The sequence below is a fragment of the Colossoma macropomum genome, unplaced genomic scaffold (assembly GCF_904425465.1).
Source record: "Colossoma macropomum unplaced genomic scaffold, Colossoma_macropomum, whole genome shotgun sequence".
Taxonomy (NCBI): Eukaryota; Metazoa; Chordata; class Actinopteri; order Characiformes; family Serrasalmidae; genus Colossoma; species Colossoma macropomum.
The window spans coordinates 10,501,505-10,526,192 of record NW_023494805.1 but is presented as its reverse complement, the minus strand read 5'-3'; the positions used below and the strand labels follow the sequence as shown (position 1 = coordinate 10,526,192).

At 39.5% G+C, this 24,688-nt stretch overlaps 1 protein-coding gene across 1 annotated transcript in view; it reads right to left on the bottom strand.

Moving 5' to 3' along the window:
* Nucleotides 1-24,688, bottom strand: part of cacna1eb (calcium channel, voltage-dependent, R type, alpha 1E subunit b) — an 83,997-nt gene that overhangs the window by 24,829 nt on the left and 34,480 nt on the right. Inside the window, 20 exon segments of the mRNA XM_036596742.1 lie at nucleotides 23-160; nucleotides 1,532-1,692; nucleotides 2,006-2,102; nucleotides 3,859-3,870; nucleotides 5,638-5,744; nucleotides 5,842-5,901; nucleotides 9,379-9,508; nucleotides 9,679-9,817; nucleotides 10,183-10,463; nucleotides 12,552-13,283; nucleotides 17,413-17,483; nucleotides 17,599-17,672; nucleotides 17,969-18,086; nucleotides 18,200-18,269; nucleotides 18,873-19,004; nucleotides 19,119-19,231; nucleotides 19,644-19,756; nucleotides 21,533-21,742; nucleotides 23,503-23,577; nucleotides 24,230-24,283. Of these exon segments, the coding sequence (XP_036452635.1) occupies nucleotides 23-160; nucleotides 1,532-1,692; nucleotides 2,006-2,102; nucleotides 3,859-3,870; nucleotides 5,638-5,744; nucleotides 5,842-5,901; nucleotides 9,379-9,508; nucleotides 9,679-9,817; nucleotides 10,183-10,463; nucleotides 12,552-13,283; nucleotides 17,413-17,483; nucleotides 17,599-17,672; nucleotides 17,969-18,086; nucleotides 18,200-18,269; nucleotides 18,873-19,004; nucleotides 19,119-19,231; nucleotides 19,644-19,756; nucleotides 21,533-21,742; nucleotides 23,503-23,577; nucleotides 24,230-24,283 (2,887 nt within the window).

Here is a 24,688-nt window from a genome sequence, read left to right as displayed (position 1 = left end):
GGCGGAGAGAGAGAGTACGTACTGCGGCCAGCCCTCTCCGGTGGACACAGTGAAGAGCGTGAGCAGCGCCCACATAACGTTATCATAGTGGAACTCGTGCCTCTTCCACTCTCTCTTCTTCACCTCCTTCCTGTCCCGTCCGTAATCAATGTAGTAGCCTCTGGACGCAGGAAGGGTCAGGACAGTATTATGACTAATTAATTACAAAAATATTCTTGAAATGTGATATTATTGAAACATAATTATTGGTTTTGGCAAGGATGGCAAAAAATTACCATGAATAAAATGTCTTTGTGGTTAATTAGCTGAATCTCACACTGACAAAATCAGCAAAATCTAACTTTTAATTGAAGCAAATCAAACCTAAGAAAAGAAAAACTCTTATCAAAACTCTTCCTGAAACCACATGCCACAATTATTGGCACTCCTAGAAACTCTTATGAACAAAATGTAACTGAAGCACGTTCCCATTTATATTTCACTTTTTAAGTCCACCTGAGTGTTCAGGAACTCCTAAACAGTCATCTATGACTTCCTGTTTCACTGGGGTCTATATATGAGGTGACATAGTAACCGGATTGCCTTAGTCATACACATATCTACTGTTAAAAAAACAATTAAAAAGTTTAAGCAAGAGCTGTGGTGAACCTTCCTAGAAGAGGACATGCGTGTAATTTACCCACACACAGCGAGGAGAATGGTTAGAGAGGCAAACACTCTCCAAGGATTGTGGTTGGCAATTTTCAGAAGATGGTAGCATTTTGGACTCACCAAGTCTCCAACACTATAATTAAATGCCACCTCAATGCCAAAAACCTATGTGGAAGACATGCCAGAGAAAAGAATTTTCTTTCATCCAACCACAATTATAAGCACCTGGAGTTTACTAGATGCTACTGGACTGCAACCAGGTTCAGTGGTCAAATCAAGGTGCGTTTAGAGTAAAATGGTTGCTTATACAGAAAAGAACCTAATCTCCACTGTTAATTATGGCAGAAGATCTGCAATGTTTTGGGGCTGTCTTTTCTCCGAAGGTCTCGGGAACCTAGTTAGAATCTATGGCATCACGTACAGGACATACCAGGAGATTTTAAATGAAAGGTTTTGCTGCCTCTGACAAAAACTCATGGTTGGCTCTCCCAGGAGGACAATGATCCAAAACATACATCCAAATCTACATAAAAATGGTTCTCTGACCTCAGCTTTCGGTACGGCCATCCCAGTCCCCTGAATTAAACCTCGTAGAAAGTCTAAAAGACAATCTAAAAGAGACGATCTTAATCAGGTAGCACAAAGTACTAAATATCAATGATTGTGACATGTAATTGTTTAAAATAAGGTTTTTGTTTACTTAGACTAAAATTACTTCAATTAAATGTTAGAGTTCCCTCATATTTGACCCATATGACCTTTTTTTACCCATCTTTACCAAGGTTGCCAATAATTATGAAGCTGACTGTATATGTTTGTGTATTTGCTAATTTGTTACATTATGTTTTCTATAGACAATATGATAAATAGATGCACTCACTGGCATTCTCTCTGAGTGCCCATGGACCCGTCTGTACAGTAGAAGAACTTCCCTTTGAACAGCTGCACTGCTATGACAGCGAAGATGAACATGAAGAGCTTGTAGACGATGAGGATGTTGAAGACGTTCTTCAGCGAAGTCACCACACAATCAAATACAGCCTGTGTGCACACAAATTCATTTTCATATTCTAATACACACATATTATATTATATTATATTATATTATATTATATTATATTCAGTGAACGCAAATTGTTGGTATAAGTCAAACATTTCTATCTTTGGAAAATGAATGAGTTGATATCTTCCTAAAAACATTTTCTCTGGGCCCCTGCTGAGAAACAGTCAGAATCCCTGCTGTTAAATTCAAGGCCTGAAGAACACGGCCTTTTATGAAAGTATGAAAATTGCCAAAACACAGAACTGAACCCAATTGGCTGAGGAATGATCAGTGGCAGAAGGAAACTTGTACCTTCAGCTTTGGGAGCCGTTTGATGGTCTTCAAAGGCCGGAGAACTCTCAGGACTCGCAGTGACTTAATAGTTTTGATGTCTCTGCCTTTGTTGTTTCTGTGATTAATCACATCTATATTAGTCTGATTTAAAAAGGACGTAAAACACAAACATGGAATGCACACTAAACTTGCAGACATAATACTCACCCACTATAAAATACAAGCAGCAAAGAAAGGATGTGTATAGAGTTATAACCTAGAGGGCACATCTTCATCACTGTGAGTTTTACAGTGGCAACGTCAGTGTAGATCCAATACTGACACTATACCACGAAAACTAGCCTTCAGGCTAATAAGTAGGTTGTTTCCAAAATTCACTCTTCAGTTAAACATTTTGTTGAGATGTAAACTCAAGTCATTCTGACTGTTTTGATGTGAAATGATTTATTGCAAAGAAACTCTCTGACTCAGAGAGTTGATGGCAACAGTGAAAACTCAATTTTCCGTACTTTAAGACCTTAGAGCGGTGGTCTCCAACCCTGGTCCCAGAGAGCTATGTTCCTGCAGAGTTTAGTTCCAATCTGCATTTAAAATGCCACCCTCCCCTCACCTAACGCTGATGCAGCTGATCCAGCCAATCAGGGACTTCTGAAAATAAGCTGGAGCAGGTGTGGAAAACTGTAGTTGGAATTAGACACTGCAGGACAGCAGATGTCCAAGACCACTCCAGGACTGCCTCACCATGCTTATAGATGCATGGAAGACAAGCATTAAGACTGTTCTCGGTCCTGCTACCCAGTTGGTGAAATGAACTTCCAGAGGCTGTTCAAACAGCAGAGCCCCTCACCATCTTCAAAGCTGTCTGTAGACCCATCTCTTTATGAAGCACTCAAATGAACACTAATCTAGCACTTGGATTGTATTTACGCTGTGTCATATTTCTGAATTTTGTATCGTTCTAGTAATCAACACTGAATTTTCTTTCTGGAAGTGTCTGAGCTCAAGCGTATTTTGGACTCTAACCTATTTGTACTTGCTGGGATACATTCTGTGAGTGAATAACAAAGCACTTTTGTAAGTCACTTTGGATAAGAGTGTCTGCTAAATGCCATCAATGTAAATGTACAGTGGTGGTGATAAGAACCAGTGGTTGTGAACACAATTATAGCCATTCAATTTGTTATCCCAAATGACCAATGGACCTTGCTTTCATATGTAAAGTTGATAATGGTAAAATGTTAAATCTGATATATCTTAATTTCAAAATATATCTTACATCAGGCAGTATTTTCATGAACAATGTGCCTAGCAGCTTTCTGTGAGGATTCTTTTAGAGGCATTAAACACTTCAGACGTCTGGTTCCTATCACCACCACTGTGAACAATTCTCAGTCAGCAAGCTCCTCTAGAATGGCTCAGTTCACATCAAACTGCTCTGCATGACTATTTACCTTGAGTAAGTAATGCCTGCATTTTTTAAAATTGGACGGTGGAATTCCTCTTTAACAGACCTGACCTGAAGAGGGCAGTAACCCAACAATAGTGGCATTCCACCTGTTCGCCAAATGAAATGATGAAATTAAAACAGCTTTTAAAATGGAAAAATGTGTCACTGAAAAGAAAAGAGGTGTCCCCACTCTGGATTATAACTCAATGATCTGACTTACAACGGAAAGTAATAAACGATTTAAAGCACAAATTATATAAACTAGAGCACTGTTTGCTACATTGTCAATCCACCACTGCTGAACACTGAATACAGTAAAGAGTCACTGACAAAACACGACACAAACACTACACCCACGAAAGTTACTGACATAAATAATGTATGTATGTAAACGATATGAAGAATGAGAAACGTCTGCCTTTACCCCATAACATTCCTGGTAGCCACAATGACACAGTCCACAGAGATAACAGAGAAAGAGAGGCAGGAAGAGAAGGACAGCAGAGGAAGATTTACAGCAAGAGTGAGATTAAAAACAGAGAGAGTGCACTTCCACACAAAGCAATATTTAGATTGCTTTTCCTAAGGAAATAAAAAGCAATAATTGATTAATTTACTGTACTGCATGAATTAAAGAACACTTTGAATAAAAAAAAACAATGAACAATTATGTGCACTGACATTATATCTTTTATATATATATATATATATATATATATTATATATATATATTTTTTTTTACTCAATTGGCTAGGTCTCCCCAGCCACATGATGATCACACTTCTGTATCTTTTTCAAACTGCCACTACCAGTCATCAGACAGTTCAACACGCTCAGAGGAGAACACTAACTGCCAATCCTGTTACATCAGTTAACAGATGTCCACGTGGGCTAGCATTGTGCTGAGTGATGTGGGGAGAGGAAGGGTCATTCTACCTGCCCAGAGAGGGCAAGACCAACTGTGTTTCTCAGCTATGGCATCCCCAAGGGTCAAGCTTGCGATCTCTTGACGACAGGGCCAGCTCTTTGCTGTGCCAGTGAGGAGTCCACCCATTTATTTATATAAATACTTTTAATTTTTTAAAATAATATTTTGATCTAACATGCGATATATACATTCATTCCATCAGTCACTTAGTAGCATTAAGTTAAAACAACGGGACCTGTGATATAATCTGCTTCCTTTGCCACTCATCTGAGAGAAGGTGCCTAATATATTTGTTTGAGGGATCAGAAGCATCTTCAAGGACTGACAATACACCTCAGATCAGTGGTGAATCGTCTTCAAGTCCAGCTGCTTTGACTCAGAGCAGCTAGGCCTGCTGCCCATTTCAACACCATTTTAACAAGGCCTCGTCCACTTAGCCACATTTTTTCCCTGTTTGAGGAATCCTCGGCGCCATCTTAAGGCCCATACCATCAATTTATTTGCTCAAGTGAAGGACGGTAGATCCCTCGGAGGGGCGAGGAACAGGGTGAACAGAAGAGTCAACTTCAGCAGCAGAACTTGCCTAGAAACTACTGCGAACTAAACTACTTTAAAGTGCTTAAAATCATTAAATTCAATTTGCTGGGCTTTAAATTGTAAATGTTTCTATCTGTTATACATGACTGTTGACCCAACCTTTTCACTTTACTCTGCTAGCATGCTAGTTAGCATGCTAAAGGCTACATAGCATACAACAATACGATAACAAAAAGAAACCACTATACCTCAGATTTACACCAAGTTTATAGCAGAACAAAACAATTATTGACACATTTTTGGACATTTAAATAAAAAAAGGTTTTGCATTGCAAAGTTTGTATGGCTACTTGAGTAGCTCACTGTGGCTAACTTGCTGAGGACACTGTACCTTCTACTATCACATAGCCACTTGGGTGATGTAGGTTTGATGCACATCTGAGTGGTGAGTTAAAGTTGTTGAAATTGGGCCCTCGTGACCGGCAGCCTTGACTTTATTTAAGATGATTTCAATTGTCAAGATAAACTTTTTGCAGTGTTGGTACATCATCATCTTCCACACCATCTACAATATTTTAAGTCTAATTTGTGTTGGACTTTCCTGGCTGTATTTCCAGTATATGGAAATGCATAATGTACTGAAATCTGGGATGTAAACTTTTCAGGGTCAGTATTAATACAGTAACTACATAGCTAAACCTGTAGGAAAAAGGCATTCACACTTCAGAAGACACTTACGTGAGAGCAAAGGCAATAAGAGCTCCAACCACCACAATAAAATCCAGAATGTTCCACAAGTCCCGGAAGTATGAGCCGTCATGCAGAATTAGGCCTTGGTCAATCATCTATTAATGTACAGTCAAAAAAACGTAATTAATTGATATGATTTCATGCCGCAATATTCTTGAATGAGAAAAATAGTTCATATTCTAAAACTGGTACCTTTATAATCATTTCAAATGTAAAGACACCTGTGAAAACATAATCAAAGTAGCGGAGAACCTGCAAAAAACAAGAAAATGTGACGATTAAATCAGATTCAAACGCAGCTTGAACGCAGTGTCCTCTGTTGCTTAATTTCTATAAATATTTAAGATGCTAGAACAGCAGTGCCCAACCAGCAGATCTCAGTCATGATGAGTATGATTCATCAAATAGGATGTGCATAGCAAAGCAAAACAGGTCAGCTCTGATAAATTCACTGACAGTTCAATTTAACTGCGAGAAAAAGTGCGTGAGCGAACATGAGTGAAGCGAAGCAATTGAAAACTTTCCATTACCACATTGTAACGGAAAAGAAGCAAGAACATTCTGTATTTCTATGTACAGTTCTATGTTCCCAAGGATCTGTATTTCCAGTGTTTATGGACAGGCTGATTCTTAATAGATTGCCTTAAAACACACTCTGGTTGTACATTTTAGTGAAGAAGAATGAGAATCTTTTCAGTGATAGGCAAGAATTACATGTTTTTACTGAAAAAAAAAAAAAAACTTTCTCATTCCCCTAACTTCTAGGTATTAACTGAATGAAACCTTATCTGCGCTGTAAAAGAAGACAATGATTCTTACTCTTTTCCTAACCATTTAAAAAAATCTCAATACTTTGTACTGCCAATTTACTTTCCTGTTCAAACGTTCAAGTGAAATTTAGTGTGAGTCTTTGTACTGCCTACTTTATTACTTCAAAGTGAGTCAAAATGAATGCCTAGAAATCTTTGCAATCTGACACAACACCTACGTTGTCTATTTGTCCTTTAAGCTAAGAGTTACACAACTGACAATAATTAAAAATGATTTAGCAAACAAAGGCATACAAAGCTAGCAACAAACAAGAACAGAGCACTATACTTACACCAGGCAGAACAATTATTCGCAAAATGTATGTATGCTACACACTGACTACCTCGCATAGTCAGTTTGGCCAGGCCAGCCTCAGGCCAGCCTCAGGCCAGCCTAGCTGAAGCAAGCGCCCTCCTATTGTTATACCCTGTATGATCTTTGTTGACCCCAGAACCTTAACCATGCCTTAGGATATGTATTCTTTAATCTATTATACTGACATATGATGTGTAATGTATAGAGAGGAGGGAATGTAATTCTCTCAGAGTAGTGCCTTAGAAAAAGCACTCTGGGAATATGGGGCTCTGGAAAAATAGGGCCCTGTCAACACTGGACCCAGAGAACATACAGCCATAGGAACATAGGACCCTGGGAACATATGGCCCTAGACACACAGGACCCTGGGAAAATATAGCCCTAGCAACATAGGGACCTGGGAATACATGCCCCTAGCAACGTAGGATCAGGAGAACATACAGCTCTAGGAACACAGAACACTGGGAACATGTGACCATTGGAATATACTGCCCGTGAGCACAGGGCCCTGAGAATATAGGTATTCTCTCCTGCAATGCTATGCTGCAGACTACACAAAAAGGAACTGCTAAACCAGTTCAGAAGTATCCACAATATACACATGATGTGAACTTTTCTGCCAAAGTAAAATGCAGAAAATTGGAAGAGCCAGCAGCACAGCAGAGGGTTTTCACAAGACCTGATGCAAAAGAAAAACTAGCAACAATCACATTGTTCTGTGTCAGCCATGTCCGGACTAATAAAATGATGAAAGCCATGGCAACAACTGAAACAAAGAGGGAGTGCTGGGAGCTGCTATTAAAGACATCCTAACATAAGATGATGTGCCTTTTACTTGTCTGCCTGGTTTGTATCAACTTATTTGTGTGAGTCTGAATTTTCTCACATGAAAAAAGTCAAGTCAGAGTCCAGATCTACTATGACAGATGAACATCTTGAAGCCTGCCTGAGTCAGCTGCTAATGCCTTGACTATGAAAAACAAGCTGGATTTTGGGGGCAGTGATTACTTTAAGGAAGGACCTTCTTTATTTAATTGGAAAACATTATCTGTTCACTGTAGCATGAATTTCTTCTAGTGCTGTTCTTATAGTGCTGATACCCTGGTACCCTTGAATTCCAGATGACACTATATATATAGCTCAAAGCTACAAAGTGTGTGTTAAAAATGAAGAAGAAATTAAAATGGGAGTCAGACTGTTTGCTACTCCATTTTCCTTAATTTTCATATAATAGCTGTTAGTGAAGTATATGTCAAAGCCTAAGTATGTGTCTTAGCCCTTTGAAGATAGGGCCCTGGGAACATACGATCCTAGGAACATATGGCCCTAGGCCCATGGGCCCCAGGCACATAGTTTAGTACAGGGGTCTTTAATTAAAATTCAATAAGGTCCAGTTAGAGAAAATTTCCTCAAGCAAAGGTCCGGAAAATCATAATTTCTAACTTGTATTATGATTCAGTGCCGTACACTGTATACTGAAGTACCCTAGTAGGTATATCAATATCTTATACAGTCAACAACTGATTTTTAAATCAAATAAAGTCCAATTCAGTCATATTTCAACAACATTTAATGTCAGTTTTCTCTGTTTAGAGCACGACACGTGAAATAACCTCCCTTCCACCTCATCCCTTCCCTGTGTGTGCGTCACTCGAATCTCGGTGCTCATCGTAATGCACAGATCTGATTGGCCGAGTAGCATCACGTGTGATATTTACAACACGCGCGATTGGTCAGTGAGTTTCCCAGGCCGCTAAAGCCGTACCGTAAAGGCTAGAAAAGTTACGCCGATTAAAATAGGACCACCCCGTCGAAATTAAATAATTCTCCATAGTATATCAGTTATAGGTCCAGGTCCACATAGGACAGCGTCTGGGTCCGGACTTGAATTACGGTCCGCCTATTAGTGACCTCTGGTTTAGTGCCTACTATGGACAGTGGTGTGGCCAGAACCTTTTCAATGAGGCAGCCTAGCTAGACTCAGTGATTTTATAACATCAAACTTAAAGAGCACTTATTCATGTTCATCTGTACAGGAACAGTTATTATTGAACCGCACCAAACATACAGCACATTATTCTGTACATAATTTCCACATTACTGCTGAAAATAAGCAAAAAAGAACAAGAATAACATTAACGTTTTGGCCAGGACTGATTTGTCTGTTTACCAAGCAGAGTAGCCTATCACAGCAAGACATGGTAACTGAGTGCAGCATCTTCAGTGCTTGATAACTTCCCTGATGGCAGATTTTCACCACAACGCATAACTGTCCATTAATGAAAGCTGACTGCCCCACTTTGTTTAACTGGCCACCTCTTGGCTACACCTACAGCTTGTTTGAGGGACAAACTCAACTGGACACTCGTATAGACAAATGACAAGACAATCATCTGAGCAGTATCTGATTGGAAGCAATGGTTGCAGAACTCAAGGTGTCTGTTACAGAGGCTAGTATCCTGGTAGATCAAGCTCAATTATATGTTGCATTAAAATGATTGGGCACTCCTTTACTAGGAAAATAGACTGAAAAATAGAATGGCAGAGATTCAGTCTTCCACTGGCTAGTCCAGGTGAAAAGCATTTTAAGGCGAAATGTCTCACCCGGTTGCGCTCGGAGTTGGTGCATACAGGATCCTCGGCAGCCAGTGCAATGCTGCTAGCCACAATCACAAGAAGAATGGTCATCTCGAAATACCGCAGGGTTACCACATAGTGGCATATCCTTCGAATCCTACACATGGAAACCATGCAGTCAAATATCTGAGACATCGTCCCTCGCTATGTCTTCTCTGTGCAATTCTGCCTCCAATGTGAGAACAGCAGTTAGCAAAATGGATGTGCTGTTGAGTTGAAATGAATATTTTAAAGTATGCCCTTTCCATTGAAACCATGCCAACTTACGGGTTTTTGCTTTTAAAGATGAACATGCTGTCTGGTGGAACAGTTGGGACAGCTTTTGTTGGCTCATCTTCATCCTCATCATCGTCATCTTGGTGCTCTGACTTTTCTGAATGACCCGCTTCCACGTCCTTGAAACTGACTACAATACATCTCAGGGTTAAGCCATGGATGACCAGTTACGCCAGTGTGAAGTGAACATACAACATGCAATATTTCCTCCATAATCTTTGACGCCATGAGAACACCACGCTAAGCTCAGTAAATCAGGTAAAAAGTGCGTCAGAAAGCACAGGGGACTAAGGATTACGTCTCCATTGCAGACCAATAGCTATTTACATCTGCATCTAAATCAAATTATGGTGTCATGGTTAATATTATAACATAAACGCTGGATCATTAAAGTCATCAGAGAAATGTCTGCCATTAATGCACACACATTACTTGGAGCAGTGACAGTAAAATGCGAAGGCCCTAGACTGGAGCCTTCATCGCCTTTCAAATTACCAGTCATTGGTGTCAACTCCAACAGAGGCTGTGCCGACATCTCTCGGATAATGCTAGTTTCCGTCAGTGGTTCCCCCTGGTTTAAATAGCTGGCATTGTTCTCGTTGTCAATGGCTTCCTCTGAGAGGTAATCAAGCTCCGCTGTATTGTCTGCTCGGTGATGCGGGCAGGTTGGGGTCTCTCCCTCCTCACCGAGCCCTGTGCAGGTACAGGGCAGGCCAGACTCTCGCTCTGCTGGGTCAGACGACTGCGAGACCGTGGCAACATCGCAGGTACCGTCCCTGAAACAAAGCATCGTGGGTGTGAAAATGTCGCCGTGAGACAGAGTGAATAAAAGCGAATGGCGCGACCTGCTGTGATAGTGGGTTACCTGCTACAACAGCCCTCAAATTATGTCGGCACACATACAGGGGATTTCTATAAATAATTTGAAACAATGTGCATGCAGGTATGCTTAAACGGAGCATACTATGCAATTCAGCTTGAGGCAGCAGCCTAAAGATTTCACTTTAATGTAGAATGGAGAGGAAAATTTTCTCTGTAAATGTAAGAGACTTGTATAACCATTTTAAAAGTCTTTTTAATTACTTTTGTCCCAGTTATATGAATAAAACACTATAGCTTCACCATACCATTCATTACAGTAGCAGAGTTATATTTCGTTAGCTACGCTTCCATCCAAAGGATCTTTTTACAACAAGTGTTTTAGCGCTTTTGGTTTAACAAAGTTTGTCGATGTAGGCTGTGAGAACAAAACTTTTTTTCATTAAAACTTAAGTGGAAAAAGCAAAAACCTGCACTGGAAACTTTTTTGGGGGGAAAAGTATGCATAAATCGAATGTGATGTGACAGATTTCCTTCACGTGCCTCTTACAACAAACACAAGCCAACACAAATAGCATGGCGGAGAGGAAGAGTTGGACTGAGACTGAGACAAGAGTGTTTTTAAAAGGAATGGTGACATTTTTCAGCTCCTACCAACAAAGAATATGACCACAAAATGGTTCAGATGAGAAAATTACAATCATAGTAAAATATAAAAATAGAATGCACTAAACAAAATTTCCTTATCAGCAGGTTATACACAAAATTACAGATGGCAACATGTCAAAAACAACTTTTATATCAGTAGACTGAATCTTATGGGACAATAGTATTCTTTTCAGTAAACTACACCATTACATAAAGCATTTTATTGCTAACAGTCAGTTTAATAGGAATAAGCTGCTGGGTAGAAAACAATTACACATTTTTATTCATTTTAATTTTATCAAATTTGCACAGGAAATCAATGAAAACTTTCTAGGTTTTGAAATGACTTAATGAAGTCCAACAATGTGTGGAAATAACACTCACTGGCTGGAGTGGTTTGTTGTATAAGGACTGTACTCCTTCTGTTGATGCACAATTTGTGTTACCCATCTTCTAGGCCTTTCTGACCACTGAAACTACTATTGGCCAGATATTTTTAGGTGGTGGACCATTCTGAACCTAGCAGCGATACTGTAATGTGTTAAAACGTAAAAAACACCCTTTTGATACTCATACCAACGCCACACACATTATCATGCAAATAACATGCCAGTGGGCCTCATTCACCAATCGTTCTTAAAAAAGAAATGTCTTCTTAAAACTCACTTATGCAGTTTTTACAAAGATTCTGACCTTCACCAATGTTTTCTGACTTGAGACTTGTTCTTAGGTAAGAATGGATTCCACATACACTCAAGAGTTCAAAGGTGAGAACAGTTCTGCGGCTTAAGAACACGTCATGAATCTAAACATTTTCTAAGGACCTTTCACAAAAACAAATTCAAGAAAAACCTCTTGAAGTTTTTGGTATCTGGGAGCTAGTATAAAGCAATAATATGGACCTTTGGGGTCTCCCTGAGGACAGAATTGGGAACTGCTGCCCTCAGTCCTAGAGAATGCCCTGCAAAGTTTCAAGTAGTGATGCACCAAAATGAGAATTGTGGTCTAATCTCGATATCCAATATTTCTCAGGTATATATCTGATGATACCAATGCCAATACTAATAGATAAACATTTATAAAGTGGAGAAACTAGGACATCATCAAATATCAGTTTAAAACACTGGACAAATCTAAACATCTGTCCAATGCTGAAATTCAATTTAAAGCAAATATTTGCCGATACCAATATGATTCCAAGCCATTGTGGATCCCTAGTTACAATTAGTCCTGGTCGCAGTACGTCTGATAACACTCATCAGCTAATTCATGAATTCATCATTTGGATCACGTGTGTTGGGTCAGAGAATACTTGAAACTTTTCCAAACAGAAGGTAAGTTCCCAAGAGTAGAGTTGAGAACCGCTGCTGTAAACATTATTTATTAGGAAGGTTTACCTTTGTTGCTCGTCCTCAAGCTCGGTTTGCTGGTTGGGCATGATTGGCTCATTCTCGTCCATGCTTCTCCTCGACTGCAAGGCCTCTGCATCATCTCCTCCTTCAGTAAACTGTTCCTCTCCACTGCCACACGGCTGAGAGGTGTCTGTGCTTCTGGACTCTGATCTGGACTCCCGGTGCCTGTGCCTTCGATGCCTCCCTCCTTGGACGACCCCTGCAGCTGCAGCCGCCCGAAACTTTCGGGCCACACGGTGCCTCCTCTCAGTGTTGGAGCGATGAGGCACGGGCCTCTCCTCTGCTCCAGAGCCCACGAGGGGCGGCGGCTCAGACTCCGGGGGTTCTGGGAGGGGAATCGATATGGACATGGGTGGTTCCGGCAAAGGTATGACCACTGACATAGGTGACTCAGGCAGATGTGCTGGGCTGGTCTCAGGGGACACGGAGGACATTGTGTGCGGCTGGCTAACTGGGGTGTCCGTAGGGTCCTCAGTGGGGCTGCCGAACAGCACCTCACGACTGGCCATCTGGCGCCGTTTGCGCAGCTGTTTGGCCCGCTGCTCCCACACAGACATCTTCATCTTGTTACGTCTCTCGCGACGGTTGGCGAAGGCATTGACCGGCTGCTCCTCAGGGTCCGGTCTTCCAGGCGCTTCCTCCTCTGCCTCAGCAGGCGTCGGCCGGCCCCTGTGGATGGCCCTCTTCCTGTACAAGTATGGCCTGCGCCTCCTTCTGCTCATGCAAAACAAAACTCAGTCACAAAAAGAAATGGTCTGATCTCAAAGCAGTCCTCACAATTACAGTAGCATTCAGGAGGGGTGTGTTTTGATCAAATCTGAGAAATCAGAGGTTTAAAACAATGGTTATTGGTTTAGGTTGAGAAATTCACAACAGCAGAAAAAAGAGCATTCAAGTGGGGGGAACAAAGGATAAAATAAAAAAAAAACCCTAGAAAAAAATCTTTAAGTAGATGAAAAATACAAAAGCTGAAAACAGAAACAGGAAGTGTTAAAGGTTCACGTGTGTTGGATAGCGAAGTAAATGAGACAAAAGATGAAGGTGAAGGATGAAGGTGGAACAGGTAAAAAGGGGTATAGAGAGACGGCGTTACTCACATTCATACGAATTCTTTTGTTGTCCATGTGATCAAATGAATGATTGGTTGGAAATAAGCCATTAGTGTATTTGTACAGCAGACAGACAAAACAATTTTGACAAAGACCAAAACAAGATCACTAAAGATGGCCAAAATAGATAGGACGGATTTGTCTTATCTTATATATTGCTAATCCTGAAGAATGAGACTGTGGTTGACACATTATACATATTTTACAGCTACAGCATTTACTATAATGGCAAAGTAAATTCAAAATAAAAAGTAACATTGGTCTACTACTGTGCGCTAACTAATCACAGTGGCGTCAGCCTCACAATTAAGAAAAACAGGTGTGTTTCTGAACCACCTTAGCAGATGGCACTATTGCCTGTTGTCTATGTGGATTTCAGTTGGGCCAGGCAGACATTTGTGTGTCTGAACCAACTGTTTTCCTATTGGATTTTGGCTTGGATTTCTGAAAAACCCAATGATACAGCCAGACTGCAGGACTTAATCCAATCCAGAAGCCAAAATCCAATAGGATCTCTTTTGAGGAAATGGTGCCTAAATGTCAGTGCACTTTCTCTCACACAGCATGCACTTTTTCTGCACATTCTCACTGCTTTTGGCACATTGCCGTGCCCTCTGTATTGCTTTCAAATGCCAGGCTCCACTGAGTAATTCTCAATTGCACTGGGCCTCATTCTTAACCCTGTGGGACCCCTACAGTGCACAGTTCCGTATTTTACTTAGTTATTCTAATTCACCTGACTTGACTTACGGGTAATTATGAAGCCCTCTGTGAGTCAAATCAGGCATGTTAGAGCAGGGAAAGCCTTACACTATGTTGTTAAGGAATCTTTCAGGATAGGAATTTAGAATCGCTGCCAATGGCAGATGTGCTGAGCGAGCCACTACGCGAGAATGTATTGCATTGTATGAAACTTTAGTTCTTGTTTGCACAAACCTCACATTTGCCAATGCAGATTTAGTGGATACTTTCTGCCATCTGCTGTGGGCTGCATAAATCAGGCAAACCCAGAAATAAAACTTGTATTGCTACTGCAAGGCACCTTGCACAAGATAAACGGGCAATGTAGTCAGCAGTGGACAAGCGACTGGTCGGTAAGCCCTGGAAAAGGGCCATGCTGCATTAAATAATATATCTTGCAGCAACTTTGTTTTTAATGAGACTTGGCACGCTGTTACCGAAATGGCAGAATTGGCAGTAGCTGTGTAAACAGAAAATCTTTAGTGATAATGTGAAATCTGAATCCTAGTAGTTTAGCATCAGTGATGATTTGGTCTTTGTCACTCCACAACCATAAATTGACAAGACAATACGATGAAAGCATCATCAAATTCTGATCATACGCTCTTCACGTTTTGGTGAGCATACCAGGCAAGGTTTAAACTGGAAGCTCCAGTCAGTGTTGGTCTCTGGGGTTTCATCATACAAGATGCACATCGATTTTTCTTTTTCGATGCCTGGTTAGTTATCTTACTCCTTTCCATGAGCCAGTTTATATTTAAACTATGGTGTAAACTGAAGAATATTTGAGCTATGACGATTTTGTCAAATCCTCCGAGTTGCAAGTTGCAAGAAAAGAAGCAAAACAAGCATGCGAGAGAGCAAGCAGACAGACATGCAAGGTTTGGTTGAGAAGTCAGGCTTGGCAGGCCAGTAAATGTGGAATAACTCTTAATAACCTTCTCTTTCATGACATCTGACCTGTTTCTAGCATACATACAGTCAACGTTTGTAGTTGAAACGTGCATATTAGGTTGTGTCTAATTCAGTTTCAGAAGAAATACCTTTTTTTTCTATGTACCTACACACTTTGACTTCAGGTCAAATCTCAGCTAAACCTTTAACCCATTTGTTCCCACTGATTTGAGTTTGTAAAGCTCTAAATGACTTTGTTGTTTTCTACTGAATAACAATCTAGGAGTTAAATTATAGGTTGTCTTGATCTCATATGAAAACATATACGTGGGTTGATGGGTACTTGGTCACATGACCAGGGCCTTCAATGCTCATTATTGTGCCGTGGGGGAAAACACATTGTGTACATTCACTGTTGATAATCCTGTCAACTGTTTTTTTTTTCATGTACAATACTGCAAAAATCTAAGACTTACTTAACTTATCCAATCGAAATGGCCATTAAGTAAAAGTTTTTCCTTTTCAGGTGATATATCTGAGGAGATTAGGTTGTATATGGAAAAGGAAGGTCATAGGAAGAGAAAAATTTCCAAAACAGGAGTTCAAAAAATTATTAAAAGACACAGAGAAAATAAGACCACTAATAACCACACAAGACTTTGTAGCCCTAAATTGTCACCAGCAGATAAAAAGAAGTTAAAACCTTTGTCTTCGAGAGATTTTAAAACAGAAATTAAAGTAAATTTGCATAAAAAGAAGCTGCTGGAGCTCACAGAACATTGGACCCAAGAATCTAGACTTCAGCATCACTGAGTGGGTTTGGGATCACGTGGATCATTAGAAAATGCAACCAACTTCTAAGACTGAACTTTGAAGGTGTGGAAAAATATCCCTACAGATTTCTGTGAAAACATAAACCAAGTCTCATGAAAAGAATGAAAGTTGTAAAATAAGGCAAATAATGGACATACTAAATACTGAAAAAATGTTGTTATATTTATTTGTTGAGGCTTTTGTGTCATTTTCTGTTAAATATATGTTTTCAACATTCTTCCATGAAGCTGAAAAATGAGTAATGTCAATTTAATGGCCATTTGGAGTGGAAATGAAATAAATGATGGGCGGTCTCTGACTTTTGCACAGTACGCTACAAGTCATATATTTAATTATATTTTCACAAACTTTAAAATATTGTCTTAAAAGCCATATAGTTTTTCTCATACGGCTGTCCAAGGATAGCAATTCTGTTTTTGCACAGCTGAGAAAAGTTTGGGAATAAATGGGTTAAGTTTTAATAAGTTGCTGAATAGAGCACAGAACCTGAACTGTCGTTTGATTAAACTCCTTTAATTTCTTGAATATGTTAAATTACAGTCTAAAACTCTCTGGATTTGTCATTTTTTGCATTCAAGTTACTCTTAAAAGGCAACCTGGTCAAACTTTTTTTTGATATATCAATAACATTTAAACATCCACAATTAAACACTTTGGATCACAGCTGCAAGTTTCCTATCACAAATTGCAAGTGGTAGTCAAGGCTAGATGTTTCTGTATTAAGAAGGACTTAAACATTAGTACACTTACAGAACTAGCTATGCAAGACTAGTCACTACAAGCAATACTCTGAACATAAGACATTTGCAACTTAACAGTGTTCCTAAAAATGGATCGTGTTTTCTCCAGTATTAGGAACCTTTTCTATGGAAGAAAATGGAAAACACACAGGTCTGTATTAGACATTCATTACTTTACTCTATTTAGTGTCTGTGACTGACATCCATGCTTTTATGTTTTGTTGCTTTGCAAAGAGCAGACCTAAGACTCACTCCAAAAACGACAGACAAATGGTACATTAATAAATGGCACTAGGCTGTATGTGGTGAGTCAGAGTACCAACGTTTTGATTCGAGAGGACACCTTGAAGCACAAGAAAGCTTTTGGAAACAGTGCACCCTCTTAGTATCCTAGTATTCACCAGCTAGCAATTCCTAACAGTTTTAATGGCATGCACTTCAAATTCAAAAGCAGGTTCTCAAAAATTAATCTATCGGCTGAAGTAAATGCAGGACAGTGGGCATAAACTTACTGATGGGACTGGCAACACTTACTCTGAAAGGCCAAACTCCCGGCCCTTGTATCGCTGGTTAAAAAACTCCTCTTCCTCCTCTTCATCCTGAGAACACATGAACACTTCAGTATTAATTGTTTCAGTTTATTTAGATTTATGTAAATAATATTGCAGCAATGCACTATTTTGGAATACATACAGTATGTCCTCCCGATTTTACCTGTACCTTGGTTAATTCCTGGGCATTGGCAAGATTATCAACAGCGATGGCCAAGAATACATTGAGCAATGTGTCTGTTCAAACTACTGTCAGGGAATATGTTACACAAACCATATGAATTTAAAGAGATTTTAAGCTGAAATATGAGAAAATTGCCCAATTTTGTAATTTGCTGCATATTTTGCCACAGTTTTGGAAACTGTTACTAATATAAATTAGTAAAATGTTTTACTATAAGAATGAACTACAATGGAATTAATAGCCATTCGTTTTAAACTTGACTGTGATCATACAATAAAGTGTTTTAAAGCAACTGTAGGAAGCAATTAAAATGCTTTCACAATTCATTTTGAACAAATTTAAAGGATACAGTTCCCAAACAGTGTCAGCACAATGAAATAAATGGAGGACCACATGCCATACTGTACTCCTCCCTGCGAACGAATCCCATTATACATCACCTCATTCCAGTCTTCACCTGTCAGAATCTGCAGTTTAAAAAAAAACACACATTTGATAACAAAAAAAAAATACAGACAGACAAATTAACCAAGATGTAATGAAATGCGTTACATATAATCTGAATTCATTGGATACAAACCTGAAAGACAGTCATGATAGCAGCTGGGAATGTGTCAAAGTTGGCAGGGGTGTAATCTTTAAAGATGAACCTAAAAGATGAATTAAAACAGTAATCAAACCTGAAATAAAGCAATATACAACACAAACAAATGCACAAGGTCACACCACATGCAACAGACATGCTGAAGCCCATCTGTATCACTCATCAGATTCAACTCCAGTGCATTCAGAATTACCAACAGCTAAACTCCCTTCACAACTAAACAAAGTATTTTTATAAACATTAGAAATAAATTATAGTAGTGAAAAGAAGATTAGCTGTAAACAGAGGATCTCTTTGTTCTTCTGAATGCTTTGATGAATCATAGTGCACTCGCTCAGAGATGTGATGTGAACTTCTAGACATTAACAGATGTAGTATGTGATGTTTATGTAGAATAAAAAATGGTGATATAATATCAGGATAAGTAGTGGATTTTGGGTTGTTTTTCAATCAAAATCAATCACTGATGCTTCGCCACACCTCTAGCTACAGTTACAGGGAGTACATCCTGCTGGTTGTTATGATGTGTGAACCATGTCTATATGTTAAACCGTTCCTGTGTAATGAAGCCTAGAATTAGCCACGCCAACAATCTGCAAAATACAGGCTTCAGCTTCTGTAGGTGAAATCAGAACATCAGCACATTTACCTCCCACCGAAGAGCTGCATCCCAAGCAGAGCGAAAACGACAATAAAGAGGAAGAGCAGGAAGAGGAGGCTGATGATGGACTTCATGGAGCTCATCAGAGACACTACCAAGTTCCTCAAGGATGCCCAGTACCTGGCAAAGTGGAGCAAAATGAACTAAGCCAAAGGCAAATACGCACAATACTTAAGAGTAATAAAACTACTGCATAGACATATTTAGATTTGCTATCAGCGTCCAACAACTTACCTGGTTATCTTAAAGATTCTTAACAGTCGTAAAGCTCTAAGGACGCTGATTCCAAAAGACATTTGAGGCCTAAAAAATCCCCAAACCACTTCAAAAATACTGCCGACGATCACCTGTGCAAGAGATATGAGAGGAGTAAAATGACATAAACATCACTGGTACTCACACGCAAGCATGGTCACTTAATACATGATAAATGTAAAAGAAGAACTAATAACTTAAGTGGAATACTATGTCAAAACATATGTAAGTAAACCTATAATATTGACTCTGTCTTAAAGGTTACAGTGTATAGGATAACATCAACTGGCCATAAAAAAACATACTGCAATGTTTTTAGTTCCCAAATACTAAAATATCCAAAACAGCCACACTAAAAATGGACAGAGACTGCAGGCTACAGACTCTCCAAGCATGAAAAAAACCCAGTGGGCTGTTTTGTATATAAGAGTAGCAATCTTCTCTTGACCTGAGCACAAAGTGACTCAGATATAGATGTCCAGAAGAGCTAAAGCTCAAACATACCGCACAGTCGAAGCAGTTGAAGGAGGAGTGGAAGTAGAGGCGGAAGCCAAGGCCATACATCTTCAAAAACATCTCAGCAAGAAAGAGTCCCAGAAACACGAACTCTGCATAGTCTGCCCAGGGATTGAAGACATTGTCATTGTCACTAGATGATTACGCACCTAAGTTTATGCATTTTTGCTTACCTACTGCAATAAAATCGCTTGCTAAGTAATCACAAAAATTTTTATTGCCCCAAATTTTTTGATTCAGCTCTTCCTGGTACCTGACAGGCACAGATGCCTAACAGATTATTTAGACTTCATTTTGGGGCCTAAATGGAGGTATGACTTCCACTAAAGGCCACAGTGCTGTGAAAAAGCATTTGGCCCCTCCTAATTTATTCTGTTTTTGCATATTTGTCCCTCTAATTGTTTCACATTTTCAAAGAAAATTTAATACAAGACAGACAATTAACACACAGTTTTGAATGACCATTTCATTTACTGAAGGAAAAAAGTTACTCAAACAGCCAATTAACCAAATTGTGTCGATAATTGGGATCAATCAAACTAGACACACAGGCTTGATTATTGTCAGTGCTGTTGAATCTAAACATCACTTAAACAGAACCTTTCCAGCAATGTGAAGTAGGCTAAGAAATCTCAACAAACAGCGCCATAGGCAATATAAGGTTCTTGAAAATACAGCATGTTATAAAGCCATTTCTAAGGCTCTGATATTCCAATAAGAGCCGTTATCTCCAAATGAAGAAAACTTGGAACCATAATGAATCTTCCCAAACTACCAATTTTTTCAAGAGCACAGTGATGAGAACCCAGATAAACATCTAAGGAACTGCAGGCCTTGCTTGCCTCAGATAAGGTCAGGGTTGGTAATTCTGCTATTAAAAGAGATTAGGCAAAAATGGTATTCATGGGAGAGCTACAAGACTAAAGCCACTGCTATCCAAAAGGAACATAAAGGCTTGTCTCACATTTGCCAAAAACACCTTGAGGTGTTAAAGACAGGTCCTGTTACATGTGGCGTAAAGGTAACACAGCATTTAACAATAAGAGCTCCATACCAATAATGAAACATGGTGGTGGTAGTGTGATAGTGTGGAAATGCTTTGCTGTTTCAGAGCCTGGGCGACTTGTCAATACAGACTGAACCATGAATTCTGCTTTCTACCATCAGTCTGGGATCAGAAGCTCAAGCACAAATGGGTTATGCAGCAAGACAAAAGATCTGAAGCAAAAAAGCAAGTCCATCGCTGAATGGCCTAGCCAAAGTCCTCACTCGAACCTCATAGAGATGCCATGGCAGGACCTTAAACTGACAGTTCATGCTCAAAAGCCCTCCAGTTTGGTAGAATTAAAGCAATTCTGCAAAGAAGAGTGGGCCAAAAGTCCTCCACAGTGATTTTACACAAGTATACACTTCACGGATTGCTTGAAGGAAACAACCACAAGACTTTGTTAATTATGTTAATATTAATTTTATTTGGAAGAAATTTTACTTTATACTGAAATTATGCCCTTATTATAGTACTACTGTCCTCAAACCTGACAATGATGTCACAGTCGAGTAGCTAATCAGTTTTTCCATGACAATCACTGAGCATCTGAATATCAAAGAGATGCTAAGGTCAGGAACGGAGCATCTCTTTGATATTATACTCCCTTTCAAGTCCTGCATTTATCTGACCATACTCTGGTCTTCATTTATATTCTGGCCTTAAGTCTGCATTACTTGATGATTCATGACAGTGGGAGTCATGCATTAGTTAGCATCATATCTTTCTTAATCTCTAACATGCAAACAGGCTCAATTCAGAACAAGAATGGGAGCAGACACAACATTAGTTAGACCAAAGTGAGCCCCCTGAAACCCCTCCTGGTTCTTACACTGAAGGATGGTTAGCCATTCAGGCTGGTTGTGGTGGACGATGGCCACACAGATGGTGTTGAGGGCCACCAGACTGAGCACTATCCAGTAGAAGCTGTCTGTCTTGACCATGCGGCGGATGGAGAAGCGCAGCATGCGCTCTTTACGCCTCAGGTAGGCGGCTGGACCCCGTCTTCCGCTGCGGAAGTTTACAGGTGGCCGTGGACCACCTGGGACACAAAGGAAAAGGCACAAAGTTATAATCAAACCAGCAGTGTCGTTCAGTGGAGCATAAGAGAAAAGACACTAATATACGTGTAATATTAATATACAAAAGTAAAGTACTGACAAACATGTCACTGTTTCTTCAAAATAATGATTAATGAATTAGCGAATTAGTTCAAACTGTGTTTCAGTTAAAAAAATTATTTAAAAAAAATTAAAAACAGTATTAAGTCAATTTACAGGCATTACTTATTGAGATAGTAATAAGCTAAATATATGCAATATCATCATTTGTAGGGTATTTTCTACTGGGAGGTGTCTGTCCCAAAAAAATGTTCAATATTGTACTTTAAAAAGTGAAGTTGAAAGATTTTAAAAAGTCTCAGGACCTCAAAATTGACTTTGAGTTTAATTCTTAAATTAAAAAGCAAAAGTGTTTTCAAAAGTGCTGTCTCACATTTCCATGTCACTACAGAAGACAAAGAGTTTTTGGTTCCAGATTTTTCCTCTAAGCCTCCTGATTTTATGATGTCAATGTGTTTGTTCAACCGTTTCCAAACATGTCCTCATGGCAGGAGTAGACTTTGTAGTTATTATACAACACTTGGTTTGGCTGAATCAATAATTCATTAAATTAAATCAGCTGTGCTGGTGGTGAATTTGAACAAATCCATGGGTTGGCTGGAGGAGTTGAGGAGAAATTCTGAACCAAACTTTGTTTTTTTAACCAGCTCATAAAAAACTAACTTCTTTTTTTGAAAACAAGAATTTAATGTTACATTATACTACATTAATATTTGCATATATTCTAGTGTTTTACAAGCAAAAAGACACAAATTGCTGTGATTTTAAACTATTTGCTAAAGTACCTAAGACTTTCTCACAGTACACTCTCTATATAGACACTTGATCTTCCAAGGTTTCTTTTCAAGTCAAGGGTATTAATAGGGAGTTTTTGCGCCTGCAGTAACAGCCTCTGATTCACTGCCTGATTGATTAATTCATTCATTTATCCATTTATCCATATTATTGCTTCATTGATTCATTTGCTGGGGCTTTACCTACCTCTAGCTGACATTTGGCACTGGGCATGGTGACAATAGACTCCAGTGTGTCCCATTTTATTGATCAGTGCTTTTCAGTGCTTTGCTATGAGGATTATCATCGCTGCCCAAAGAAAAACATGTATCTCCGTTTTTGCCAGTTTTTAGTTTTCTGCATCATTTGAGCTTGGTGGCTGTTTTTTATGATGATGATGATAAAATCTCATGATGAATGGACCCGTATACCTGTAATAAGATATCTTTACACTGACTTACATTAAAAGTAAAGAATGTTCTTTGAACAGCGACATTATACAAACTGTGTGCGTGTGTGCAGCTGAACCCCCGTGTCAGCAATGCGTGCACCTTAAAGTAAGTGGATTCACTAATTACAAGGGGTGTCTGGATACTTATGGATATATAGTGTTTAACCTGTGCCAGTGTTAATAAGTTAACAATGCTGCAACAGTATCTGTAATACATAATCACAATGGCTTTTGTTTATCTTTTAGCAGACCATGGCAATCTGTCTGCACTACTTCAAAACCCTGCAGGCGAACTGCAATGTCTCATTAGAGCTCTGTGTTACACTGTCAATGCTAAAGCTGCAGGCATTATAGCCCCTTTTCTGCTGATTTATAAAGCACACACTGTTTGATAAGTACAGCACTGACAGCCAGGGAGAGAGAACATATGGACAGAGTGAAAGTGGTGTCACTAACCAACTGTTGAGATTTCAGAATATTTATCCTCTCCTCGACGTCTCGCGTTCTTCTTGCTCGTAGCTCGTTTCAACACTAGATAAGAGAAAGCATTATATTATTGCATATTGCTAAAATATATCCAATGTTTAAAAAGAGTAAATATGTTGAAATTGCGTCTGTTTCACATCTTATTGGTGAGGAAGCGTTTTTACTGTTTTTACTGTTTTATTTTGCAGCAAAGGCCAAAAGCAGCGGTCAAGCAAAAGCCCAACACATCAGACAGCATGTAAATAAGTGAAAAGAAATGTTGCCGTGGTAACAGAAATGACTATCCAAGGCAGGCAGTGAGAGTGAACATCATATGTGCCTTTACGAGGCGTATCCACCTACAGCGAGACTAAAGACCCTGCTGGAAAATGTACAAGGAGTAATATGTCAGAAGTAATACATCTACGGGGCTTCTGCACAAACGACAGAGCTGTTTGACACTGTGACCCCCCTGGCACTAATCTAATCCACTGTGATGCTTTAAAAATGGATGCAGTCATGTATAAGATGCATATAACCTGTATACGTCTAAGCCTGATCCAAGCGTTAGTGAGTCGGTAACGAATACTTTAAGAAGAGGAAGGTCACGCCAGTTAGGAGAACCTTTCAAGGAACAAATATAGCAGCAACCAACAGGAAAAACATATAGGCGCTCTGGGGCCAAAGTGCTTCACCGTTCACTGGAAAGAAATCATACCATCTAATGCAGACCTTCCAGAGTTTTTGTTCTCCTCTGCAAGCATCACCTCCTCTGTGGATACAGAAAAGAACACACAGGTGTTTTTTTCTTTCAGTACAAACAATATAAAATTATCATAAACCATTTCATTTTGAATATTTGCAGTGAATAGTGTCAAACACAGATGTCAAATGGCCTTTTCAATTTATACACACATGGATAATTGTTTGTGTGTGGTCCACCATTTTAAGCTGTTTAAAGTTCTCTGGCGCCTTTGCCATATTTTGTACTGTAGAAAACAATGACTACACCAAGCGTGGTGTCTCACACACACACACACACACATATGCACACACTCTTGCACACTCCAGTCAGTGAGTCAGGCTCACCTTTTTGCTAACCCTTTACTGCGTGGGCGAGCGAGTTTGCTGTGCAGCTCGTACAGCGCAGCAGCTTCACACAGCCATTCTGCTCCAC